Below are 21,412 nucleotides of genomic sequence, written 5' to 3' on the forward strand. Positions count from 1 at the left end.
GGCTCTCCTAACAATGTCTGCATGGAGATTTTAATTTGCATTTGTTCTTCTTGGGAATTGTGAATAAGAATGAAGTTAGGTTGCTGTTTCCAGGAAGGGACACTGTGTCTTTCAAAACTGTAGAGAAAGTGCTATGCATTGTTCACCTGATCTGCAAAAAGAATGAGCATGGGTGATATTTGGGAGAACAGGCTTTCTTATAAGGGTGAGTTCATTCTCTTGAAGAGCACTGGGAGGTAAAAACCCATCAAGATAGTGTGTTCTCATGATGATTTCAATGAATTATCATGGAAATGAGTTTTAGAAGAGAGGTAATGCTTTGTGATAATAGCCTGATAATGCCATTAGCTATGAACTGTAATTGTAATAGCATTAGTCAAATGAATATATCTGATATTAATTTGAGTGTCAAATATTTCTATAAGGTTCTTCTTGTTAATTAAACATCAGCTGTGGTATTATTAATTCACTATCTAGCCAGTGCTCGCACATAGTAGGAACCCAATATGTATTTGTGAACTGAATTTGTAAGTCAACCTCTAAGTGGAGCTATTTAAAATAGTAAAATACTGAATCTAAATAGTATCATGGATATAGCAGGAACTGATTTTGCCCAATATCTGCTTAATTGTACAGTCTGTTCTCTATTGTAACTTCAGTTAGCTAACGATGTAGACTTGTTTATTTCAGAATTTGAAAAGATATCTGCCCCTCTCTTGCATATTTGGAGGGGAATCATATGTAAGATTTACTTCACATTATTTTAATTCAAGAGTACGGTGTGTGCCTTTCTTCCTCTCCTGTGGTCTTTAGAGCATTTTAAAATCTACCAGACAGCTTCCTAACTGCATTGAACACCTGAATATCACTGGACAAAATCATGCTTTAGGTAGTTTGGTATTGCTCTTCGTGATGACCGGCATCAACTGGGCCTTCAACATTGCTGGCCGTCTTAATGCTCCTTTTCTAAATCATCTCCAGCTCCTGCAATAACACATTCTGAGCTCTCTGCTCTTCCTCTTCCTCATTTTTACCCTGATCCCCTTTTGCTCTCATGAATGGTTTGCCGCATATGTCATAAAGAAAACTGAGAGCCTCGAAAGGTAGGAGTCAGCATCTTTCCACTACCATGACCTCACCTCCCTGTTCTCTCTTCTGTTTTAGTGCAGGAAAGAAGCATCCACCCTCCAGTAAGAAGCCAGTCTCTCTTCTTTCTCTTGTATTTTAACTTCTCCATCTACACCAGACGTTTTCATCAGTTAAATATGCCCAAGTATCTCTGGAAATAAAAAAAGTATCTTGAACTCACACCTAACCTCCCAGGTAAAACACAGGACTCACCATTAAATTTGAATTTCAGAACAACAGCGAATTGTTTTTTAGGGTAACCTTGTCCTAAATATTGTACAAATAATTTTTTGGTGTAAAGTATGTTTGCAGTATTGCAAGAGACATGCATACGCTGAAAGAAAAGTATTCGTTGTTTACCCAAAGCTCAAATGTAACTGGGTGTTCTGTACTTTTATTTGCTAAGTCTGGCAAATCTACCCACACACCCATCTAGCCACCACTTTATCTCTTAAATCTTTGGTGCCAAGTTCCTCAAAAAGTTGTTTGAATCTGATACCTTTATTTTCTCACTTACTAGATGTTCTTCACCCTATTCCAAACTTATTTTCATTTCCTTCTTACCACTGAAATGACTCTTGTAAAGTTTTCAGTGATAATGATGCTAAACCTGCAGACACTTTCCATTCTTCATTTTTACTTGATCTCACAGTGGGATTTTACCCAGTTTACCATTTCCCGTTTGAAACAATCCCTTCTTTTATCTTCGGTAAATATATATAAAAATATATATATATACACATACATACATGCCTACCACACATGTGCATGTATGTATATATTTGAAACAATCCCTTCTTTAACTTCAGTAAATATATATATATACGTATACATACATACATGCCTACCACACACGTGCACGTATGTATATATGTGTATATTTCCCCCACTTCTCTGGTTGCTGCTTTTCTTTCTTTGGCAGGCCATTCCTCCTTATCTAAATCTAATATTGAGGCTTTTTGTGTCTAGATACCAGGCTCCTTTTCGCCTTCATTCTGAATATTCACACTAGGTAATTTTATTCACTTCTAGGAGTCCAAATGCTATTTTTGTGTCAAAAAGTCTCATATTTATTTATCTAACCCAGATCTTTTTTCTGAACTCTACATATTTCCAGTTGGATGTCTCACATATTTGACAAAATTAATTTGTTAAAAAATGAATAGGTGACAGGTTTTCTAATCTGTTTATTATTCAGGGTTCTCATTTGGCAAATGGAAGTTTTGTCCACTGTGCTGCTCTTGGCAGAATCTGGATGCTCCCTTGATACCACACCTCTGTCCTGCATCCTACCACATCCTGACTTTATAAAAACCATCACTAAGCACTGTTGACTTTACTTCTGATATCAGCTTATATATATCCATTCATTTCTCTTCATTTGCCTACTTCCTCCCCAATTCATCACTACTCTAGTTTTGCCTGGATTACTTCAATTGTACACTTCCCCCAAGCCATTCTTTTCCATAGTGATTTTCAAACACAAATCGATCATGTCACTCAGCTGGTGTCTTTATGATTTCTTATTGCATTCATGTTTTTTAAAAATTCCTCTAAGTCAAAGGTCCTGCATAATTTTGCTTCTGTCTAATTCTTCAACATGATTTCGTGTGATTTCCTCTCATTTGCTGATTATTTTCAAGTTACTATTTATATATTTTTAGAGACACAAGAAGAGTGTGTGTGCAGAAAAGGAAGAGAGAGAGAGTCCCAAGCAATTTTCACGTTGACAGTGTGAAGTGCTACACAGGGCTTGATCTCACAAACCATGAGAACATGACCTGAGCCGAATGCTTCACCAACTAAGTCACTCAGGTGTCCCCAGGTTACTAATTTTTAAGTTCTTCTGATGCACCAATGATTTTTTACTTCCAGGCTTTGGTAGACGTGCTCTCTACCAGAAACATTGTGCTCTAATGCTCACCAAGCCAAATACCATTTACCCTTCTAATGTCAACTTCAACACCATTTCCAGGCACTCTTCGTATGAACATCAGTATATCTGATTCTATCTAGACTTGTAAGTTTTCCATGCAGAGGAAGCTCTACTAATGACATGGGTCTGTGAAGTCAAGAAGAATCTGAGAACTGCTTTATTTCATCTCATCCCAATCTGGACCTGGAGTTGAAGCTGAGCAGGACACCTGACATGTGCATTTATGGAACACACTCTTTTTTGAAGAATTATTAAAGTGCTATACCAGGGCATCAGATCCATGATAATGCTAGCCCACTTAGAAAGGTTGAGATCACACTCAAACTGCTTATTTCCACCATATCCCATTAGCAGCCAGATCAATTTTCTCACACTCATGAGTTTAAGCTTACCTTTTGAAAAAAAAAAAAAAATAGAATTCAGTGAAAAGTGACATCTTAGTTATGGACATGCAGGTGATTGAAAGATCCAAAGCAAAGTGTCTAAGGGAAAAAGGATAATTGGGCAGAATCAAGAAGCCAAGGAATACATCTTGTTTCTGTTAGTCCTTTCTCTTAGCGTTCAGGAAGGCAGTAAAGAATTTAGCTGTTTGATTGTATATTGTAGATATACAATAACAATACAGATCATTACTTTTATGCACTTTTATAAATGTCGTGCTTTACATCTATTTCCTCTATTCCTCATAGAAATCTTGGAGGTTAAGTTATCAGTGACACCATTTTAGAGAAGGAGAAATTGAGACTTAGAAAAGTTAAGTAATGTGCTCAAGATCTCACAGCTTGTTAAGGACTAAGTTGAATTTCAGGTTTGTCTGACTCAAAGATCTGTCCTTTCTACCTCTTGTGAGCCATTAACACTGAAGAGTTCTTTCCATCGTCGAAGAGATATTTTGAACTCTGCCCTGATATTGTTCTGAACTCTGAGGCTTCTGAGCGGCTTCAAAGGCCTCTGTGGAACCAAAGGTTGAGGGAGTAGAACAAGTTCTGTCTGAGCTACACAACCCCATTGTACAAGAAGGATTCTGAATCTAATTCTGACTGAAGACCATGAGGAGGACTTGCCTGTGAGAATTGTTGCGGGCCCACGTAAGCCACAAGAGCACTGGCACTAGACCAGTTGACAGACAAGTAGAGTACGGCCTAGGCTAAAGATAAATTATGAGGTAGCACGCCATTTTCCTCTCATAGGTCTAAAAATCTCATTTCGAAACCCAGATGAAGCTGGACCTGAGGCACTGATACGAATTTGAAGAAACATATCTTTAAGAAAATAGGCATGTACTTATAGAATCCAGTTAAATAGCTTTCCAGATGCATAAATATTTTCTTTCAAGTTTACTGCAACTGCAAATTCCTGTTTCAAGAGCAACTCAGAGATTCATGCTGACATGGCTGTCAGTGGTCTCAGTAATCACAGATATTTCAGTGAGAATTTTAAAAGATCACATTTTTAACTTAAAATGATCTTGATGGGAATCAAACACCTAAATCCTTTACTCCCTTCCTGAACGCTAAGAGAAAGGACTAACAGAAACAAGAAGATGTATTCCTTGACTTCTTGATTCTGCCCAATTATCCTTTTTCCCTTAGACACTTTGCTTTGGATCTTTCAATCACCTGCACGTCCATAACTAAGATGTCATTTCCCACTGAATTCTATTTTTTTTTTTTTCAAAAGGTAAGCTTGAACTCATGAGTGTGAGAAAATTGATCTGGCTGCTAATGGGATACGGTGGAAATAAGCAGTTTGACTGACTTCTTCACTCCCTTATATTAGCATTGCTACTTTTAGATAAACTATTCCTGAAATGATTAGTGTAGGAGGATGGGTTTAGTCTTGTATCTTCTCCTTTAAAGCACTCAGAGTTAGAGATCCCAGAAGGATCCGTTTTCTCACTTGTACTGAAAATGTCACTCTAACAGTTATCTGTCTGCACAGTCAAGTTTTGAGAAATCTTTTGAATTTACCACATTCACACCATTCTCCATCATGGTGCTAAAAATGACTAATGCAGCTTGGAGACTGGGAGACTGTGATAGCTGATCGTGTCTTCCAATCATACACCAACACTCACACACACTCACATGCACACATGCTCAGCTGACATGAATCCTTAAAGGTTTAAAATATCTTATATGCTAAATGGAACGTGGTGGCATGTGGGATGCTTAAACACATAGTTACAGTGTTGGGGTCTTTATGGTCGGCTCTGTCATAAAAAATTGGTCTGGCTGTTTGACTAAAAGACTGATCTTGTTTTAACCAAACGGGCCATGACAGTATATGACTTACTTTATATTTAAAGTAAGCTCTGGCATTAAAATTATCATCGTCTCTGAGAAAAGTGGAGTGCAGTATTCCCCCCCCTTTTTTTTTCAAATAAAAAGAGACAATTTTAGAGAAGAGAATGACCTGCCCAGTGTCATCCATATAGGATCATTCTTTTTTAAAGGCCTTAATTGGTCACATAAGCCAATTTAGGGTCACGAGAACCAAATCCTCTAAATAAACTTCACTTCCTTTCTTGATGAATGCTATTCTGATGGCTAAAGGGAGTGTCACAAACACAGATATATCCCGCTCCCAGAAAAACATATGACAGTCTTCTGTGACATCATTCAGGGAATGATGAAATGCATGGGCTGAATGATAGTAATTAGATGAAGTGGGAGCTGATTACATCCAAAAGAGGAAGATTAGTTGATAACTTGCAGTGAGATCTTTAGGAACTTTCCATAAGGTTCTATTTTTGGTCCTCTCCAATTCAACACTTTTGTCAATTACCTGGAAGAAGGCTAGGAACTTGCTCACTAAATTTGCAGATGACACAAAGCTAGTAAAGAAGTAAAGATTAGTAATTCACTGGGTGACAGAATCAAGTTTTTAAAATGTCTGTTATTTAAGATGATGAATGAACATTTATGAAGGATAAAGTCCTGCATTTAATTAGAAAAAAAAAAACTGAACTGAGAGCAACTGCTAAAAGTTGAAAGAAAAAAAAAAAGCCTCAGGTTTTAATTGACCATAAGCACAATGCAACTACTAAAAAAGCCAACTTATCAGCAAATGGGCAGACTCAGGTTACATCTCCAAGCAGAGAATTTTTCTGGGTGTTAGATGACTCTGGTACATCTCGTTTGGGGTACAGTGTTAGACTAGATGGGCTCTGACAGTATCCAGTTGTAAAATTCTAATTTATTGGGATAGGACTTGATATGACACAACATTATTATGAACAACAACCAACAAAAACCTTGAATGAATAAGTACATTGAATTCATTAGTGGTAATTTAAATGGTGTTCTCTTGAATGTAAGTTTAGAGAGCACCCCACTCACATTTATGTGACTAAGATGTCCTCACCATTTGTCCTTGGTAAACCTCCTTTCATGGGCACCAAACTCTGATAAAATTATAGAAACTTTTGTTTATCCATCGTTTCCTATATCGAGAATATTATCAATGATATCCTACATGTAGACCTCTATCCGAGGAGGTTGTATTGCAGAAATAACAAATGTCATTAAAAGGCTCTTACGCTGGGTGACTCCTAATAGCTGTTTGGTGTATTAATAGCCATGCTGGGGGCACCTGGGTGGCTCAGAAGGTTAAGCATCTGACTTCGGCTCTGGTCATGATCTCACAGTCCATGCGTCCGAGCCCTGCGTTGGGCTCTGTGCTGACAGCTCAGAGCCTGGACCCTCCTTCAGATTCTGTGTCTCCCTCTCTCTCTACCCCTCCCCGGCTCGCCCTCTGTCTCGTCTCTCAAAATAAATAATAAAGACATTCAAAAAAAAAAAAAAAGCTATGCTGATGTTGGTTTTAGAACACTGAGAGCGTCAGATCTCTGTCATACTAGTTATGATGACTGAACCACTTTGCTTTCTTTGTTCTGTTTCAATTATTACATTTCAAAAATCAGGAAATAATATTGCCTTTATAAAATTGTTGCATTAAATATACCATACTACTGTTCAGATTCTCAAGAGAAATTAGGTTTTCAATGAAATGGATTGCAAGAATAATGGTGCCTAACGAAGAATTTGCCTGGCCTTTGTCCTTGATTCTTGGTTGGTAAACACTAAACCCTTTGAGTTTCCTGAGTAATTGGAACGTCTTTGTTATTCATAGTGGGCCCCTGGAGCCCACCTGAGGGCTTATGCTAATGAGCTGAAGTAGAAGGGGCCTGGCCAGCCAGGAAGACCAAGCACTGATTAGAGGGTTGGGGCTTTGAGCCTTGTGAAAGCCCAACCTCTGGAGGGAAGAGAGGTTGGAGACTGTGTTTAATCACACGGCCAATGGTTCCGTCAATCTTGCCTACATAAATCATAAAACCTCAGTGAAAGTTATGCACACTGAAGTTTAGGTAAGCTTCCCTGGTTGGCCATATTCTGTATATTGTCACATACTGGTGTGCCAGTTGGCCACTGCATCTCTGAGGATGCAGATGTTTTCATTTTTGAAACCCTCTTAGACTCTGCTCTGATTTATATGTTTTTGCTATAATAAAGCTGTAATTATAAGTGTTGTGCTTTCCTGAGTTCTGTGAGTCACTCTAGCAAACTGTCAAACGGGAGGGGATCCTGGGGACCTGGACGTTTATTATAGCCAGCTTATCGGAAGCCACGGCAGTCCTGGGGACCTCTGAACTTGTGGCTGATGACTGAAGTGAGCACAGTCTTGTGAAGTTTGGCCTAACTGGATAAATTCCTCAAACATGCTTATGAAAAATGTAGATTTATATAAAAGGTAAACTGGTAATAATATTTGGCTTTGTAGTTCTTCTAGAACATGTCAAATGTGGTTTGACTATGGCCTGTTTAAAAATGTTCAAATTTTGGGGCGCCTGGGTGGCTCAGTCGGTTGGGCATCCGACTTCGGCTCAGGTCATGATCTCACAGTTGTGGGTTCGAGCCCCGCATCGGGCTCTGTGCTGACAGCTAGCTCAGAGCCTGGAGCCTGTTTTGGATTCTGTGTCTCCCTCTCTCTCTGACCCTCCCTCTTCATGCTATGTCTCTCTCTCTCTCTCTCTCTCTCAGAATTTAAAAAATTTTTAAAAATGTTTAAAATTTATTTATCTTGAGGAGAGAGAGAGAGCGCGCTCAAGCAGGGGAGGGGCAGAGAGAGAGGGAGAGAAAGAATCTCAGGTAGGCTCCACACTGTCATCACAGAGCCCGAGATGGAACTTGAACTCACAAACTATGAGATCACGCACTGAGAGCCAAAATCAGGAGTTGGATGCGAACTGACTGTGCTACCCAGGTGCCCCTGATCATAGATATTTTTTAAAGCAAATTTTAAAACATCTTCTTTCAGTAATGCTGAAGAAAATAAACACATACTGAAAACATAAGATGTTTAGGTAAAGTATAGGTCAGACTTTTCTAGGTTATCCTCTAAAACTCGAATACAGGTTCTTTGTTCCATGTTTATATATAAAGAATCTAACCACCAGAGAGGTTAACAACTTGCTGCCATTTGCACAGTTGTTATGACCGGTTGGATTTTTGGCCTTTGAGTAATGGAACCATATCTTACATAACTCCATGTAGTGCAGAGACTGACGCACACTAAGTATTCAATACACACTTGTTGAACTTTCTCAGTTACCTAAGAAAAGGGCAGGGTTTGATCTTATTAAAAATCAATCAAGGACTGTACATTTGTTCCCTAGAACTCTGCTGTACCTATCATCAAATTTATCACTCTCCATTTTATTGCTTCGCTATACCCTTGGAAATATTGTGAGGGTGTGGAAGTGTGTATTTCCTTGCCATGGTATCCCTAGTGTTCAGTGTGATGTCTAGAACAGAGTGGGTCTCTTATAAGTATTTTTTGAATGAAAATAGTGTTAAAAGGAGTTTCCTATTCATAGAAGTTAATTTCGCCCTGGTTTGAAAGTAAATTGAATTTGTTCATTACTAAAGAACACAAGGCAACACTTTCTTTCCCTTATTTTAAGTGCACAACCGTATTTTTGAAAGTAGAGAAGAATAAGCTTGTAGGATTTTCATTGAAATGAGCAAAATTAATTTCAAAAAAATGTGAAGCCATGTTAACATCTTAGAACAAATAAAGGAAAAAGTCTGTGGATTTAAAATACGGCCAAAGGTATTTCACCATGACATCTAATCATTGTTGTCATCTTGTCGATTTTTCTGCCAGCACATGTATGAGTAGTACTTTTTTGTTGTACGTGAATCTTTTCAGATGGGTTGTTTCTCCTGATCAATTTCAATGGGAATAATTTTCCAAGACCATTTGCTATTCAATTCACAATTTCTCTTTGGTTGCGTAGACCTGATTTCTGGACAATTACAAGGGAAAAAGATCGTCCAGATACCCCATCCTCCTACATTTACACAGGACTTACCTTTTCTGAGGATTACGTATGCCAGCTGTGAGACGTTATTGAATGTGCCCTCATTGAAAGATCTAATAAGAATATAATGACCAATTTGTTTTAAAATACACTAAAGAAAGACAGCAGACAGCGTCTCATGAGAAGTGACATTCTGTAATTACCTCCTCCTATCAAAAGAAAAACAATTCCCAGAAATTAATGAATACAGCAAGAGTCTATTTCCTATCTTAATTCTATCTTAATTGCAAAAGTGGATCAATTAAAAATAGACTACCCTGGCAAAGCCCTTCTCTTAAGGTTTTGTCTCCCAATTCTCTAGTTACCAAATCAATATACATACATACATACACACACACACACACACACACACACACACATATAAGCATACTGTGAATCTATTTTTACCTTCTGAGATGCGATATACCAATTCTACCAGCAGGGCCCCCATGAAACAACCGAATCCGTTGAACAGTGTCAAAAAATTCATAGAGGTTCCTCTGATGGTACTTGGAACAAATCTGCATATTACAGAGACTGAGAGAAAAGAGGTCAAAATTTAGAACATTCACTGTAAAATACTTTCATAGGTATCATTCAAATGTGTTGATCACACGTCAAAGAAAGTTTACTGATAAAGACAAAATTTGAGTTGGACTTTGTTAAAGTTACTATAGTAAGACATATTGTGGTGTTAGAATTTACGTATGTCTAAAAGGAATAGAATGTGGCAAAATATGCTATTGTACAGGCACAAGGAAAATTTGATTACTTGGTGGTTTGAGTGTCACAATATATTCACCCCAATTTTACTCCTTTTTGAATATTTATTATTAATTTTGGACTGAGGTGAGGCTTGTACTAGGTAATGTGGCAATGTAGTAAGAAGGTCAACAATCCTGTGATTCTATATAAATCCTTAGTTTCCCTGTAGAAAACTTGAATTTATCATATAAAATTCACATGGAGATTAAGAGGATGGATTCTGCAGTTAAACAAGATTATGCTAAAGTCCCAGGTCAACTATTTACTACATCTGTGATTTTAAGTAAGTTACTCAAACTTTCCAAGCCTCAGTGTTCTTCTCTATGAAATGGAATGGTACCATCAGTCACTTGCAGAGGTCCTGCGGCTCTTTTGTATGTATATGTATAATACTGTATTGTATGTATAATACTACATGCAAAATGCATTCCATTGTAGGAATGGGATCAGATTGGCTGTTTTTAACAGTATTAATCTTACCAGTCAAATGTCCCCTCCTTGCCCAAAACCCTTACTTGCATTTAAATTATCTCATTTAAGGAGAGGTCACCTAAAGAGAGACACTAGCTTAAACTCTGGGTCTCCAAAATGGTCATCATTTTCCCCCAAGTCATTGTTGGCATAATGGTGGCAAGAGGTTGAAAAAAATCATGGAGATTTTTTTCTTAATTTCAATTAGAAATAATATATTTTCACAGACTCTAATCATAGCAAACACACTGATGGTTACAGAGGGGAGGGGGTGAGAGGGTGGGTGAAATAGGTGATGGGGATTAGGAGTACACATGGCATCATGAGCAGCAGGGGATGCAGGGAGGTGCTGACTCACTAGATTGTACACCTGAAATGAATATAACACTGTATGTTAACTAACTGGAATTAAAAACTTCAAAATCCAAAAAAAAATTTTTTCTGCTATCAGAAATAGATGAAAATGAGTATATCTGATTTTGTACATCTGATATTAACTGTATTAAAATATGCATGGCAGGGGCGCCTGGGTGGCTTAGTCGGTTAAGCATCCGACTTTCGCTTAGGTCATGATCTCACGGTTCGTGGGTTCGAGCCCCGCGTCGGGCTCTGTGCTGACTGCCAGCTCAGAGCCTGGAGCCTGTTTCAGTCTGTGACTCCCTCTCTCTCTGACCCTCCCCTGCTCACGCTGTCTCTCTCTCTCTCCTAGAAATAAATAAAAATAAAAATAAATAAAAATAAAATATGCATGGCAACCTTAGGGATACATGCTAAAATACTTACATTTATCATAATAGGGTACCTGGGATTTGCTTCCAAATTATACAATGAGGAGGAAGAGAGTGTGCAAGTGTGAGTGGAGATGAGACAAGTTTGGCTATGAGTTGAAACTTATTGAAGTTGGAAGGTGAATACAGCAGGAGTTTATTAAACTAATCTCTCTTTTGCATATGTGTGGCAAAAAGAAAATGGAAGGAAATACATTAAATAACATGAAAAATGTTAGCTCTGAGTGGTTGAATTATCAGATTTTTAATTTTTCTTCTCCTTACTTTTTTGTACTTTGCAAATTGTTTTACAGTGAGAGTTCATAAATAAACAAGATAGTTCATTTAAAAAGAAAAGTGGTCATAGAAGACGGATATACTTAAAGGCTAAATCTTTAGTTTCCTTTTCTTTTTTTTTTTTTAAATATTTTTATTTATTTCTGAGAGAGAGAGAGAGAGAGACAGCGTGAGCAGGGGAGGGTCAGAGAGAGAGGGAGACACAGAATCTGAAACAGGCTCCAGGCTCTGAGCTGCAGTCAGCACAGAGCCCGACGCAGGGCTCGAACCCATGAACTGAGAGATCCTGACCTGAGCTGAAGTTGGACGCTTAACCGATTGAGCCACCCAGGTGCCCCAGTTTCCTTTTCTATAAGAAGAGATCTTATCATCTCCTCCCTTCTCTCTCAGGAAAATTTCACCCCCGGTTCACTTGTACTTTAGCCCAGAAAAACTCTGCATTTGTTCAGGACTTTAAAAAAAATACTTATTTTTAAGAGAAAGAGAGTGCAGGGGAGGGGCAGAGAGACAGGGACAGAGGATCCCAAGCAGGCTCTGTGCAGACAGCAGACAGCCAGATGCAGGGCTCAAACACAGGGACCACAAGATCATTGTCAGAGCCAAGTTCAACACCTAACCGACTGAGCCATCCAGGCACTCCTGTTCAGCGCTTTGAAATAAACTTACTAACACATAATGTAAGTGCATTCATGTTCTTTCCTGGCATTCATTTCACATTTCTGTTTTGTTTTCTGTGTGTCCTCTGCATCCAATAAACAATTAAACGAGTCCCTATCTGTGCTCTGGCAAATGTGCTGAGTGTTGAAGGCACGGGCAGGAAAAGCACTGGTGCATCTCCCAGATTTTCAACTCCAGGCAGGCTGAGAGCAGAGACGGTGCAAGAGGAAGGGAAGTGCTAAACAGGCACTTACTACCAAAATACTTATTGGAGGTGCAGTTAATGATGGTGACAAATAAAACACTATGGAGAAGGGCTTCAAATGCTGGCGGCAAGGGGCCGTGGGTACCCCAGCTCTCATGTGTACTGCAAATCACCAGCGGGAGCCTGAGGCCAAGCTCACAAGTTTCTTTCGGGAAGATCCAGGAGGAGAGTGGGAGCGAAGTGCTGAAGAGGCTTTGGGAAGAAATGATTCACAGTTATACAAAGGATTTGGCTTATGAACTTTCCTTTCTATAAATATGAGGAGACAAACAATGGGCAGAAAAACTAAGTAGGCCGATTTCTTTCACTGAGACAAAGCAGAATGTACAAGCCCATTATTACTCTGCTAGTTAATTATTAATCCTATGCTTTTCTCTTGCTAGAACTTCTGGTGCGGTATATAATTCATGAGCACACTTTGCCAGTTCTCTGCCTGCTGGTTAATCTCTCTTTGGTGTCATTTTAGTCGTTTTGAAAGCCTCCGGTTCCCTTTTAGAGGACTTAGCTTTCCAAGCCCTCGGATCTCCATTTTCAGGCATGTACTTGCATGTTCCGATCTCTTTCGACTTTAGTGATCATCAACCTGGTTTTTTAGACTCCGTGGTACTTCTTGTAGCACATAATAGTATAGATAGTAGCAACAAGTCGGGCTCTATTCCAAAATTCTCATTTCGCTATGAAGACACAGTAAGAAACATTCCATGTATGTGAAAGCTGGTCTTGCCAAGCAGAGCTGAAATGTGCCTCCAGGAGAGGCTGGTTAGGGTTTGCAAAGATGCCCCATCACAGCATCTGCGGAATCTACAAACGGTAGCACTGTAACCCCCTTCCTGAGGCACCTGGTACTGGGGACTCATTGCTGGAAATTTCTTTTACTCCAATTGTTCTTGAACTGTTAAAGGGCTTATTATGTTTGGGGAGAAGTTATTTTGAACATGTGTAAGAGAAGTACCGTAGTCCTAGAAAACGGAACTTTATCCTATTACTGCTTTCAGATCATCCTTCCTTCCACATACCTGAAAAGCTTCAGCTTATTGTTTTTGATTATATCAATGTTATCTGACTGTATCACCTAACCCTTCTCTTCTGTGCGGTCATCTGTCAATCTCTAGGATATTTTCCTCTGTTATTCAGAGTCATCAGCTGCGCTCTTCTGGTCCTCTGTCCACTTCTATTCCTGCCTTAGTTCCTGGCAATTTTATCATATACATAGATCATCATTCCAACTTCCCATCCTCCCGAATCTTGGTTTTTCAGTTCCTCTCTAATATCTAAAGTCCCCCAACTCTACTTTAGCCACTCATACCCATGGTTACACCCTGAACCTTGTCCCCCAGACCAGGAGTTGGTGAACTACCATCAGGTAAGGTTCAGACTCCACCCATTTATAAATAAAGTTTTATTGGAACACAGCCACATCCATTCATTTTATAAGCCTATGACTGATCATACACCACAACGACGGTAGTTATAACAGAGACTGGTATGAAAGCCTAACCGTTTACACTCTGACATTTTTTCAGAAAAAGTTTGCCAACCCGTGCCTTAGACCAGTAATGGCAACTAGTCCATAATCTCAACTTTGTGCATCCTCTGAGACCATCCTCTGAGTCTTCCAAGTTTACTGTCTGCTATTCAACCACAAAAATGCTAATATTCCTTCAAGACCTCTACTCCATTGCTTTTTTTCATTATTCTCACCTCTTTGATGCCCTTTATGTTCATACTTCTCTTTTTAGCCAAGTTCCATAGTCAATTGGTATGATCATATTCTTTTCCTTACCCTCATCCCCTTGCCTTCTTTCTCTTGCTTTGCTGGAACTTGACTGGCCAAATAATTCACTCTCTGACATCTCTGCACACTAGATCCACTCAGCCTAGTGTTTCTGGGAGAAAAACACAGCCATGTTGGCCAACTCCTTTGAAATTCCCAACCACAAACCTCAAATGGTCTCCTAACGCTCCCTGGCAATGTTCCGTATCTCCCTAGTTCATTCACTGTCTCATTGCCTTAGACAACAATTTCATACCTCCCCTCAAACCCCCAATATCCTGCCTCATCCTCACTCAGAGTCATGGCCTGGAATCCTACTTTACTGAAAAAAATCAATTAGCCGGAAGAGAATTTCCACGGAAATCTCCACATCATATATATGAGCCTATGAATTTCTGTACCTACATACTCTGCCCTCTAAACTGTTACCATTGATGAATTATCCTTTCCACATTCTCAACTTGTAAATTAGATCTCAACCGCGCTCCTTCCAGTATTTCCCCGTCCCAAATACCAGCAATTTCCCCTCTTGAATCATTCCCACCAACATGCTGTACGATGCCGTTATCTTTCCTTCCTTAAATACATATAAACAATGGTTTCTTAACCTTATTCTTTATTTTAAAAATTTTTTAATGTTTTATTTATTTTTGAGAGAGAGAGACAGCATGAGCAAAGTAGGGTCAGAAAAAGAGAGAGACACAGAATCTGAAGACAGACTCCAGGCTCTGAGCTGTCAGCATAGAGCCTGACATAGGGCTTGAACCCACGAACCATGAGATCATGACCTGAGCCGAAGTTGGACGCTCAACTGACTGAGCCACCCAGGCGCCCCTCTTAACCCCATACCATTCCATTTCTTTTCTCTCTTTTGCAGCAAAATTCTTCAAATGAATTATCTACAGTTCTTTTCCCATTATCCTTTATTCATTTTTTTCAGTTTCTTTATATAAATTCAAGTTAGTTAACATACAGTGTAGTATTGGTTTTTAGTAGAACCCAATGATTCTTCACTTACATGTAGCAACAAGTGCCCTCCTTAATGACCGTCACCCATTTAACCCATTCCCCCGACCTTCCCTCCAGCAACCCTCAGTTCATGCTCTGTATTTAAGAGTCTCTCATGGTTTGCCTTCCTCTCTGTTTTCATCTTATTTTTCCTTTTCTTTCCATATGTTCATCTGTTGTGTCTCCTAAATTCCATATATGAGTGAAATCATATGATATTTGTCTTTCTTTGACTGACTTATTTCACTTAGCATAATATACCCTAGTTCTATCCACTTTATTGCAAATGGCAAGCTTCCATTCTTTTTGAACACTTCGTAGTATCTCATTGTATGTATATACCACGTCGTTTTTTACCCATTCATCAGTCAATGCACATTTGAGTTCTTTCCATAATTTGCCTATTGTTGATAGTGCTGCTATAAACATTGAGGTGCATGTGTCCCTTTGCATGAGCAGTTTTATTCTTTGAATAAATACCTAGTAGTGCAGTTCTGCATCATAAGGTAGTTCTATCTTTAATTTTTTGAGGAAGCTTCATACTGTTTTCTAGACTGGATACACCAGTTTGCATTCCCCTTCCTTCTGCATCCTTGCCAACATCTGTTGTTAGACATTCTGACAGGTGTGAGGTGGTAGCTCATTGTGGTTTTGATTTGTATTTCTTTGATGATGAGTGATGTTGAGCTTCTTTTGTTGTGTCTGTTAGCCATCTGGATGTCTTCTTTGGAAAAGTGTCTATTTATGTCTTCTGCCCATTTCTTCACTGAATTATTGGTGGGTTTTTTTGGGGGGGGGTTGAGTTTGATAGGTTCTTTATAGATTTTGGATACTAACCCCTTATCCAATATGTCATTTGCAAATACCTTCTCCCTTTCCATCGGGTGCCTTTTAGTTTTGTTGATTGTTTCCTTTGCTGTGCAGAGCTTTTTATCTTGATGGGGTCCCAATAGCTCATTTTTTGCTTTTATTTCCCTTGCCTCAGGAGACATGTCTAATACATACTTGCTGGGGCCAAGGTCAAAGAGATTACTGCCTTTTTCTCCTCTTGTTTCACATTTAGGTCTTTCATCCACTTTGGATTTTTTTTTTTTTTTTTTTTTTTTGTGAATGGTGTAAGAAAGTCATCCAGTTTCATTCTTCTGCATGTCACTGTCCAGTTTTCCCAGCACCATTTGCTGAAGAGACTGCCTTTTTTCTTTTGGATACTCTTTCCTGCTTTGTTGAAGATTAGTTGGCCATACATTTGTGGATCCATTTCTGGGTTCTCTATTCTGTTCCACTGATCTATGTGTCTGTTTTTGTGCAAGTACCAAAGCAATCTACACATTCAGTGCAATCACTATCAAAATAACACCAGCATTCTTCGCAGACCCAGAACAAACAATCCTAAAATTTGTATGGAACCACAAAAGGACTGAAATAGTCAAAGTAAGGTTGAGAAAGAAAACCAAAGCTGGAGGCATCACAATTCCAGACTTTAAGTTATAATACAAAACTTTAATCATCTCCCTATTATCCTTTATACTCCTTCTAAACAGGCTTTTGTACATTCCTATGTTACACATAAAAAAGCTCTTTTCCAAACTACCAATAACTCACGAATTCCTCAATCTGATTGTCTATTCTTCTCATCTTGTCTGATGTCTTAGCAGCATTTGATACAGCTGATCAGTCCTTCTTTGATATCTTTTCTTCAATTGATTTCTAAGATATTGCTTTCTTGGTTTTGCCCTTTTCTTCCTTGTCACTTCTTTTCTCTCTTCTTTGCAAATTCCTTGTTTCCTAAAATCTTAATGATGAATGGCTTCAGGAATGAGTTCTTGAATCCTCTTTCTTGCCTATACTGACCCCCAATGTATCCTGACTCTTTTGGTAATATCAGTTAAATACCACTGATATGCTTATGAATCTCAATTTTGCATATGTCCCTAGCTCAATACCAAAGTACAAACCTGGACACCCAATTCCCTATTTGTCACCTCTATCTGACATCTTATTCATGTCCAGAGCTAAGCTGGTGATCTCCCCAAAGCTTGTTCCACCTGTAGCCTTTTGTCTCTCTGTAGATGGCAAATCCATCCTTCCAGATGCTCTGGCCACAAACTTTCACGTCATTGTTACTTCTTCTTTTTCTCTCATAACATTTGTTCCTTCTTCAAAATATAACTAAGCTTGGATTATTCCTCACCACCACACAGACTCTCACAAAATAATTTATTTATATAAAATGTATTGACTGGAATGATTTAAAATTATAAAAAGAAGTGTAATACACATATATGATTAAGATTCCACAAACTAACTTTCTTTCTTTCTTTCTTTCAGCAGAATGCCACATGCAGTGGCTCATTTGAATGTGTCTGGGGTCTTGGAAGCTTGACTACCCTACATTCTCCTACAAATGGACCCTGAGACCTTGTTTGGAGGTCCTAGCAGGGGAATGTAGCCCACTCATATACCCCTGACCAAAACATATTTCTCTTCTGTGGGGAAAGTCATCTTCGACCAAGTGTGCAGCTCTGAGAGGAAAGCACATTCAGTGAGGGAAGAAGGGGACACATGCCTAGCCAACCAGATGAGCTGAATAAACCCTGGCGATCAATGGGGTGACACATGAGACAGCCAAATCGCTTTCACATCTTACACAAACTTTATTAATTGATTTTATTTTTATTACCCTTTCAGTGAATTGCTTGGGTATATGTATGTGTATGTGTGCATACATGCGTATATCTTTATTAAATATGTATATTTAAGGAATTTGTAATAACTGAAGATAATAGAATAATTAAAGATTTTAGACAGGTGAAATTGTCAGAACTATCATTTAAGATGATTACTCTAAAGGTCATGTGCTGGTTGAATGAATGGGAGAGATAGGGGAGGTAGGAAGATAGGAAGTTAAAAAATAATCTTTGTAAAGTAAAATGGGGATTTGGGTTATAATCACGGCTCCCACTACAGGGAAATAAAAAGAAGGTAAAAAATAATTGCAATAGATTACACTGATAAATACACACACACACACACACACACTGCTGTATTGCAAGAAGTCACTGAAATACCTTGATGAATTTTAAAGTGGCTAGTTTAATTAATACCAGCAATCTAGATAACCCAGAAAACCCTTGATATTTAATAAAGTTACTCTGAACCCATCTTATGAACCACTAGTGATCACACTTAATTTAGTGAACCTTAATTTAAAGACATTGAGTTATCTGGAAAATTTGCTCAAATTTTCATTTCATTTGCATGTTTATATACTCTCGAAGTACATTATAAGTGTCATTTCTGGAAGGAGTATATATGTGAGTTTTCTATGGGTGAGAAGGGAGGAGGTGGGGAGAAGAAAGATGGAAGAGGAGAGTTTTCTTTTTTTTTTTTTTTTTTTTTACAAATAGTTTATTGTCAAATTAGTTTCTACATAACACTCAGTGCTCATCCCCAAAGTGCCCTCCTCCATGCCCATCCCCCCATCCCCCCCACATCCATCGGTCCTCAGTTTTTGTCAGCATTCAAGAGTCTCTCATGGTTTGCCTCTCTCCCTTTCCCCCACCATTTCCGCCCTTCTTCTCCCCCTTGTTCCTCCGTCAAGTTGCTCCTAATCCTCCTATACATGCAAACATATGATATTTGTCCTTCTCTGCCTGACTTATTTCGCTCAGCATAACACCCTCAAGGTCCATCCATGGTGCTACACATGGCCAGATTTCATTGTTTCTCATTGCCATGTAGTATTCCATGGTATAGATAAACCACATCTTCTTGATCCATTCATCTGTTGATGGACACTTAGGCTCTTTCCATGTTTTAGCTATTGTGGAGAGTGCTGCTATGAACATTGGGGTACATGTGCTCCTATGCCTCAGCATTTCTGTATCCTTTGGGTCAATTCCTAGCAGTGCTATTGCTGGGTCATAAGGGAGTTCTATTGTTAGTTTCCTGAGGAACCTCCACACTGTTTTCCAGAGGGGCTGAACCAGTTTACATTCCCACCAACAGTGTAGGAGGGTGCCCGTTTCTCCACATCCTCGCCAGCATCTAGAGTTCTCTGATTTGCTCAATTTAGCCACTCTGACTGGCGTGAGGTGGTATCTCAGTGTGGTTTTGATTTGTATTTCCCTGATGAGTAGGGATGCTGAGCATCGTTTCATGTGTCTGTTGGCCATCTGGATGTCCGGAAGAGGAGAGTTTTCATCTGAGTGTATTGGACTTCTAGGTTTTAGCAGTTTTTTCCTCCTGTTTGTATCTGACCAAATATCTACTGCCTTCAACTAAGTTTATAAATCTTTTATTCCATCTACATTCAGGTAGAACTAATACTTGTTCTGTATCTGGCAGAGGAATGAAGTGAAATTAAACATTTTTTTAAAAAACATGAGAGTAATAAGGGGTTCATAGTGGCTCAGTTGGTTAAGTATAGACTCTTGATTTCAGCTCAGGTTATGATCTCTCAGATCATGAATTTGAGCCCCTTGTTGGGCTGTGCGCTGACAGCATGGAGCCTGCTTGGGATTCACTCCCTCGCTCTCTGTCCTTCCCCCACTTGCATGCTCTCTCTCTCTAAAATAAATAAATAAACATTAAAAAGATATTTGTTAAAAAAAATGAATGTCATTAATAGACTTGTCTTGACGCATTATGGGATATCTCCATGGAGTGAATAGGTTGCCAACCCCTTGAGGTGATGTGTTCTGCGTAAAGACTCAGGGTATTCTTACATTAGGTGATGCAATCTTTACTCACAGGCTGGGTTGACCAGTGTTTCAGCCACTCCAAGTAAAATGTACTGAAGAACGAGGTGAAAACAAGGCATGGAAGAAACGGTGAGAACTTTTCCTGAAAGAGGCTGCTCCATGGGAGAGAAGTGTTTTCTGTACATTTCAAAGAAGCCAGCTACCATCACAGATAATGCAGCAGAAAGATTTCCAGCGACTGAAGGAAAATCATGCAGGCAAAGAAAACACAAAAAACAAAGAATGAAGGAGTCCCAGATCAGTGTAGAGGCCATAGCATTTCTTACACATTGACATTAGGATATCTTATTTTCTCAACATCTTTTGTGCAGGGAATATCCAGATGCCTGCTAACTGTGTTGACTATACTGTGACTATATTTTGGTCTTTCAAAAACAGCTGCTTTGACTCCCTATTTCCTGAATTACCGCTTAGAGGCCTCAGGAAAGTTATTTAACCTCATTATCACTTTCTTCAGCTCTAAGATGGGGTTAGTTAATGGTGCTGACTTTGAAGGACAATGATGAGATTTAAGGAAGAGACTGTATTGGTATTATTATAACAGCTCCAGGTAGCAATATGCAGCAATTATTAAAGATAAAGCAATAGTTTTGAATTTCTGTCCTCAGGTAAGATAGATTGGTTTTGATGACTTTTTAAAGTTTATATGAATCAAAAATAGTTGGGAGAAAATCTAAAATAAAATTATCACTTCCTAAGGATTGAATCATTTAAAAAATGGTTTTGAAATAATCTATAAGTATTATCAGTCCCCAGTTTTTTGACATTTCTGTAATCCTTACAGACAAAGTAAAGCATCCATTAGAGAATTAAAGACTAGAAACTGTTGTTTAGAGAAAGAGATAGTAAAGGTGAATTAGCTAGGTAAAGAGTATAAATGGAAGCAATTATTCACAAAGTAGTCTAGCTCTTTTTTTCCTTTTACTCTCGAAGAATTATCTATACAATTTTCGTCGAAAATGAGTAGGGATTCTGTTACAATTTGGTTACAGTTTATATCCACTGCAACCATTCCATTTCTCAATTTATCATTCATATTACTGGACTTAATCCCATCGTTAGAGCAGAGGCAAACTTTAGCTTGATGGAATTTACTTGAAATTTAGAGATAGTCACATTTTGCTAACTTGCATAAAATTTCATATAAGGCAAAGCTTTCAATTCAAAAAAAATCAATCAAATGTTTAAATAACTTTGTGTTTGTTTTGGTTGATAGA

At 38.6% G+C, this 21,412-nt stretch overlaps 1 protein-coding gene across 1 annotated transcript in view; it reads right to left on the reverse strand.

Annotated features, from left to right (window-relative positions):
• SLC15A5 (solute carrier family 15 member 5) overlaps nt 1–21,412 on the reverse strand; it is a 75,901-nt gene that overhangs the window by 14,818 nt on the left and 39,671 nt on the right. Inside the window, exons 6-7 of the mRNA XM_039244649.1 lie at nt 20,185–20,373; nt 9,837–9,965 (exon numbers count right to left, since the gene is read on the reverse strand). Coding sequence (XP_039100580.1) covers nt 9,837–9,965; nt 20,185–20,373 — 318 coding nt within the window. The remainder of the gene's footprint in view (nt 1–9,836; nt 9,966–20,184; nt 20,374–21,412) is intronic.

Source organism: Hyaena hyaena, unplaced genomic scaffold, assembly GCF_003009895.1.
Source record: "Hyaena hyaena isolate Hyena2069 unplaced genomic scaffold, ASM300989v1 scaffold_247, whole genome shotgun sequence".
NCBI classification, from domain to species: Eukaryota; Metazoa; Chordata; class Mammalia; order Carnivora; family Hyaenidae; genus Hyaena; species Hyaena hyaena.